Here is a 6635-nt window from a genome sequence, read left to right as displayed (position 1 = left end):
AAAAAATTATTAAAACAATTTTTTCCCGGTAATAAAAAATAACTTTAGGACAGTAATGGTAGTGAAAGTAATAGGAGTATAATAATATCACAATGTTGGCAATAATACATGAACTTCTAGAACGAATGGTAGTTTGCAGCAGTAGTAGCAGTAGTAGTAGTAGTATGTAGTAGTAGTAGTAGCAGTAGTAGTAGTACTAATACTACTACTAGTAGTACTAGTACTAGCAGGAAAGGTAGTGGTGGCAATTGGGTTACTAACGTCATTGTATATCTGCTTTATCACGATCTGTGGCTCCTAAGGAGCCGATGTTGTTCTAGGAGGCAAGTAAATCATGCAACCTAGAGATTTACTTGGAAGAAGTGTACTTGGTGACGGCCTTAGTTCCCTCACTAACGGCGTGCTTAGCCAGTTCTCCGGGCAGCAACAACCTGACAGCGGTCTGAATCTCCCGGCTGGTGATGGTGGAACGCTTGTTGTAGTGTGCAAGGCGGGAAGCCTCAGCTGCAATGCGTTCAAAAATGTCATTCACGAAAGAGTTCATGATAGACATGGCCTTGGAGGAGATACCAGTGTCAGGGGTGGACCTGCTTGAGCACCTTGTAGATGTAGATGCTGTAGCTCTCCTTCCTCCTGCGCTTCTTCTTCTTATCACCCTTGGTGATAGACTTTTGGGCCTTACCGGCCTTCTTGGCAGCCTTTCCGGAAGTTTTGGGTGGCATGATGTCAATCGTACTTACGGCACGAAGAATGAAGCTCCCCACTCACTTTTTCCTTTTATTGTTCGACGCGCATGCCAGCCTCCGCGTACAGGACCACGACTACTGGCTCATCTGAGGTCCGTTCCACATGCCAGCCGTCGCAATCTGACTCAGTCAACCGGGGCCGCCTATAAAAGCTAAGCTCGACAAACAGCGATACACTCGTGTTTCAGCTTTTGTTGAGCTCGGACCTCTTATTAAACGCAGTAACAACAAATACGAAGTCTTGTGCCACGAGAGTTACCCTGGAGCCCGGGGCCTCTTGTCTCGCTCGACATTGTTGTTCCTGAGTTTGTTTAACGTAAATTAATTTAAAGTAAAATCCTGTAATTACAGAACTTTTTGTGCTTTGCCAGCACCTTCAGTGCTTTGTTTTTGCAGGTGACACGAGACTACAGTAGGAGTAGTCAGCACCCCACCTCAGACCCGCAGCTCTCTTCTACACCAGGGTAGCCCTTACGGGCATTGACCCCTGGGTAGGGAGGCCCAGTAGTCTGGGGCGTCCTTTGGGCGCACTTTTTCTCTATTCTAAAGTTTTCCTTTATCATGTGACTTCCCTGAGCCTACCGGAGTACCCTTGTGGGCTCCCGTATTCGCCTGGGGGGTGGGCACCGACTTACCGTCCTTCGCACTAGGCAAGTTCGGCGGTAAGGGAGTGTCCTCCACATAACTCGATCCTCTCTGTGGTACTGGAGAACGCAACCAGGCTTCCACTGGGGGGTAGAGGACGAAATACTGATTTACTCTCTCTTAGCTATTGCTGTTAGGTTGATACCAAAAGTTAAGAGTTTTTAAATCCCTTCAGGAGAACGATTTTGAGCAAAGGGGTCGGACCTGGTCCGATGCCCAGGATGGATGATACCCCGGCTACCCCTTCTCCTCCTCAAGGAGGAGGGGCGACTCATGACCACTCCTTGACAAACTCGACCCTGAACAACGGAACCCCCACTAACGACAGAACGAGAAGACCACTTTTCAAAATCCCCACCGAGAATGCAAGGTTCGCGAATGTAAAATGCGTGAATGAAAATCAATCGCTTTTGAACGTGAACCCCTTTATCATCAAAAAGGTCCTTGATGGTCAAGTGGACGGCGATTTTGATTTTGTCAAAAAATTGCGAGATGGAAGCCTCCTTGTAAAAGTACAATACAACTCCCAGATTAAGGATTTACTTAAGCTGACGCAAATTCATGATCTTCGAGTTAAAGTAACTATTCCTATTGGCCCAAATACCTGTAAGGGAGTAATCTTTCACAGGGATTTGAGGACGATGGAAGAAAGTGAAATTCTTGAGAGCATGAAGGACCAAGACGTAGTGGACGTTCATTGTATGACAAGAAGGACGGGAAATGTGCGAACGAAAAACTGGACTGTGTTTTTTGACCTTTGCTTTAAACAAAATTCCAGAATATGTCAATGTCGGTTATGAACGTGTTCAAGTAAGACCTTATATCCAAAAGCCAATGCATTGTAATAGATGCCAAAAATTCGGACACACCTCATTAAGATGCATTAATAAAGATTCAAATAAATTTGTTTGCCGCAAATGTGCTGAAGCCCATGACACCATCACTTGTACTAGCCAAATCTCCAAATGTGCTAATTGTGGAGGTCCCCATCAGTCAGGATCTGCTGAGTGCAACATCCTGAAGAAGGAAACCGAGACATTAGCATATATGAGAAAGCATGAAGTTAGTTATACTGAAGCTAAGAGGAAAGTGGAAAGTTTGACACACAAACCCGATACTTCCTATGCTGAAGCAGTAACTAACACCACCCCTAGTGCAAGTAATGTCAGTCAACAGCTTGCAGCTAAGGATAAAGAAATTGCTGAACTTAAACAGACCGTTAAAGAATTAAATATTAAAGTATATCACTTGACCAAATTGGTTGATCAAATGACTGCATCAACCCAGTCTAAACATCACAAGGAGGATGATACCGAATCACAGTCCGGAGCGCACCTTCCCGTCCGGGCTACTCCTGTGAGGACTTCGTCTGGCTCGCGATCTGTTTCTCGTGAGAGAAGCAGATCGCAATCTGTCAGTCGTCTCCCTCACCAGGAGGTGCAGGACATGGAGGCTTCTGTCTCCAAACCATCCCGAGAGAGGTCCCCGGGAAGCGAGGGAGAGGAGGCGTCTCCCTCCCAAAAAAAGAAGAAAAAAACTGGTGGACAAGGCACTTCCAAACCCCATAAAACGTAATCTTCGCGTCGACCATTATACAATGGAACTGTCGAAGTCTTAGATCTAAAGTAAATGACCTTAAATTATTAGCCTCGTCCTATGCTCCCGATATTATAGTTCTCCAAGAAACGCACTTAACACCCCTCGTATCTAACGAGGTCGTTTCGCTGAGGAACTACCATTTATGTCGGAAGGATCGTGAGGGTAGGGGTGGAGGCGGGGTCGCCATGTACATCCACCAAAGCCTCCCTTTTACAGAAGTGACTATTGATTCTACTTTGGAGTTTTTGTCGCATGCAAGGTAAAAATTAATGGCACGTATCTGGCTATATGTTCACTTTATTGTCCACCTGATGCAGCGATAGCCTATGATGAGCTCTTTGCTCTTCAGGAACGTCTGCCACAAAATAAAGTAATTTTAGCTGATTTTAATGCTCATCATACGTTATGGGGTTTCCCCTGCGGGTGGATGGTAGAGGTGAGCAAGTAGTTAAGTTGTTTAATGAGTCTGATCTAGTCCTTCTGAATGATGGTAGTCCGACGCGGGTGGACGATAATACCGGTAATTTGAGCTTTATTGACTTATCACTGGTCTCTTCATCAATAGCAGCCAAGTGCCTGTGGCACACCATTGACGACTCGTTGGGAAGCGATCATCTTCCTATTTTGATTAAATATTCATGCGACACAGTGAGAACGCCTTCAGCGCCTAAATTTAACGTAAAACGAGCAGACTGGGTCGCCTTCACAAGGAGCGTCAAGCTCGAACTTGTTGGAGAAACCATTGATGGTAAAGTAAACAATATTCAGAATTCGATTATAGAAGCAGCATTGCTATCCATTCCTAAAACTTCGACAGATAGCGTTAAGCATAGAGTTCCATGGTGGACACCAGATTGCCGCAGGGCGCTGTGCCGACGCAATAAGGCCTACAGGCTTTTCAAAAATAACATCACAAATGAGAACTTTTGCAATTACAAACTAGCAAGAGCTAGGGCTCGTAGAGTAATAAGACAAGCAAAAAGAGACTCCTGGCGTAGCTTTGTCTCTACAATAAATAGCTCTACCAAAATATCAGAGGTTTGGTCCACTGTCAATAAAATCAATAAGAACAAAACATCTTGTAAAATTAAAAACATCACTCACGAGGGAACCAATTTCGACAATCCTAAAGACATTGCTAATGTACTCGCCAGGCAGTTCTCTTACACAAGCAGCTCGGCAAATTACCATCCCGCTTTCCTGACCACCAAGGAAGCCGCTGAGCTGCAACCTATTCACTTTGCCACAGGAGATGACTTTGATTATAATAAAGACCTAACAATGAATGAGCTTGTCCGAGCCCTAGAAGCCTGTAGAGGAACATCCCCAGGCCCCGATGAGATTCGATATGAGATGATGAAGCATCTTAATCATGATGACATGATTAAGTTGCTAGAAGTGTACAATGAAATTTGGAAAAGCCACACTTTTCCAAACTCATGGCACTTTGCCCACATCATTCCCATATTGAAAGGAGGGGGTAATCCCAGACTTGCCATCTCCTACCGCCCAATTGCGTTGACAAGTTGCTTATGCAAGGTCATGGAACGAATTGTTAACAGTAGGCTATTGCATTTTTTAAATTCCAGTAATTTACTAGTTGACGAGCAGTGCGGCTTCCGCAAGGGACGCCAAACTCTCGATCAGCTGGTAAAGCTGGACAGTCATATTCAAGAGGCCATTGCCAAAAAAGATTTTTTGATTTCAGTATTTTTAGATATAGAAAAAGCCTACGACATGACATGGCGATATGGCCTACTCAGAAAACTTTATGCTTTTGGATTACGTGGAAAACTTGCCTTGTTTTATTCAAAATTTCATTTCTGACAGAACGTTTGCTGTCAAATTATTTTCCGACAATGTCACTTTTTCGGACATTTTTGTCCAGGCAAACGGGGTCCCACAAGGAAGTGTCTTGTCACCAACATTATTTCTATGTATGATCAATGACATCTTACCAGCTCCTCCTCGGAATCTTAAATACTCACTGTACGCTGATGATTGTGCATTATGGCACTCCAGCAATAATGCAGAATTCTCAGCAAATCGTATTCAATTGGCACTGGATATGATTCATAACTGGGGCCTCCAGTGGGGTTTTAAGTTTTCCATTCAAAAGAGTATTGGGGTAATTTTTTCACGTAGGAGAAAGCCGAACATCAGGCTAACTCTAGACAACCACCCAATACCTATTCAAAATTCTGCTAAATTTTTAGGTCTACATTTTGATAGTAGACTAAACTGGAAAGACCACATTGGTCAGTTAAAGAATAAATGTCAAAGAGCACTAAATTTATTAAAGTGCATTTCCGGTAGTAAATGGGGAGCTGATAGACAGTCTTTGCTAATGATATATAAAGCCCTGATTAGGTCTAAAGTAGATTATGGGTCAATCGTGTATGGTTCGGCATCGAGAACAAGTTTGAAAGGATTGGATGCTGTGCAGAATGCATGTTTGCGTGTGTGTCTTGGAGCCCTGAAGTGCACTCGTATCGAGCGTCTTGAGGTGGAGTCAGGAGTACCTCCCCTCCGACTCAGACGCGGCCAGTTAGCCCTTTAGCTATGCCGCAAAGGTGGCTCGAGTCCCGAGCCACCCTAATGGCAATAGTGGCATTAGGCCCTTTGCCACGAGACTCCACGACCTCGTCGAGAAAGTCGGTATAGATCTCTCTACCATTGATACCCTGGTTCAATCAAACATAGCGCCATGGGAAACCCCCAATTTTTCTATCATGGAAGCCTGGCTTCCATCAGCTAAGGCCATGGCGCCGGAGGTGGAGGTACGCCAGAGGTTCAGAGAGATCCTTGTTAAACATCTCCCTTTTTTCATTTATATACCGACGGCTCCAAGACAGATGAGTGTGTGGGTGCGGGTGTATGGTCGACTGAATGTGAACTAAAGTTCAGACTGCCAAATCATACATCGATATTTATTGCTGAACTTTTTGCCATTGATAAAGCCATTGATTTTGCACTATCGACGACCCACGATAGAATAGTAATTTTTTCAGATTCCTTAAGTTCACTTAAAGCCATTAAATCATTAGAAACCACCAAAAATGAACTTCTGGGTAATATCATTCGTAAGCTACATGGTGCCAACAAATCAATCAAGCTAATATGGGTACCAGGCCACTCTGGTATCCATGGCAATGAACAGGCTGACAAATTAGCCGGGTCAACTGGCGATCTGGACCTTAGCATAGTCCGTACAGATCTCAGGTGTTTTGTGTCTCTTATAAAAGCAAAAATCCATCTCCTGTGGCAAAGTGAGTGGACCAGCCTCCAACTCACCAACAAAATCAAAGAAAATATAGAACTGTGGGACACAGCCCACAGGAAAGTCAGAAGGGAGGAGGTGGTGTTGGCCCGCCTTAGGGTCAACAGCACAAGATTTACCCACCTCACTCCATATATTGAAAAAAGATTTCCCCCTCGATGCCACCTATGCAACACCAACCTCACCCTCAACCATATCATTACAGTTTGCAATAGATACAATATTCACAGACAAAAATTAAAAAATTACTTCCGGCAAAAAAACCAAGAATTTACAATATTTAACATTTTATCAGATGACGAAAAAATCATCAATAAAGTAATCACTTTTTTAAGGGAGACAAAACTTTATGACCTTATATAGAT

The 6635-nt window shown here is 43.9% G+C and overlaps 1 protein-coding gene across 1 annotated transcript; it reads right to left on the bottom strand.

The window, feature by feature from the left end:
• Nucleotides 1-307: 307 nt before the first annotated feature.
• Nucleotides 308-913, bottom strand: LOC119569383 (histone H2B-like). Its single transcript, XM_037917568.1, is given in 2 exon segments — nt 308-580; nt 582-913. Coding segments are annotated over 2 exon segments (372 nt in total). The 5' UTR covers nt 723-913; the 3' UTR covers nt 308-349.
• Nucleotides 914-6635: the final 5722 nt, after the last annotated feature.

The sequence above is a fragment of the Penaeus monodon genome, unplaced genomic scaffold, assembly GCF_015228065.2.
Source record: "Penaeus monodon isolate SGIC_2016 unplaced genomic scaffold, NSTDA_Pmon_1 PmonScaffold_14725, whole genome shotgun sequence".
NCBI lineage: Eukaryota > Metazoa > Arthropoda > Malacostraca > Decapoda > Penaeidae > Penaeus > Penaeus monodon.
The sequence above is the reverse complement of the archived record's forward strand: the minus strand, read 5'-3'. Positions and strand labels throughout refer to the sequence as shown.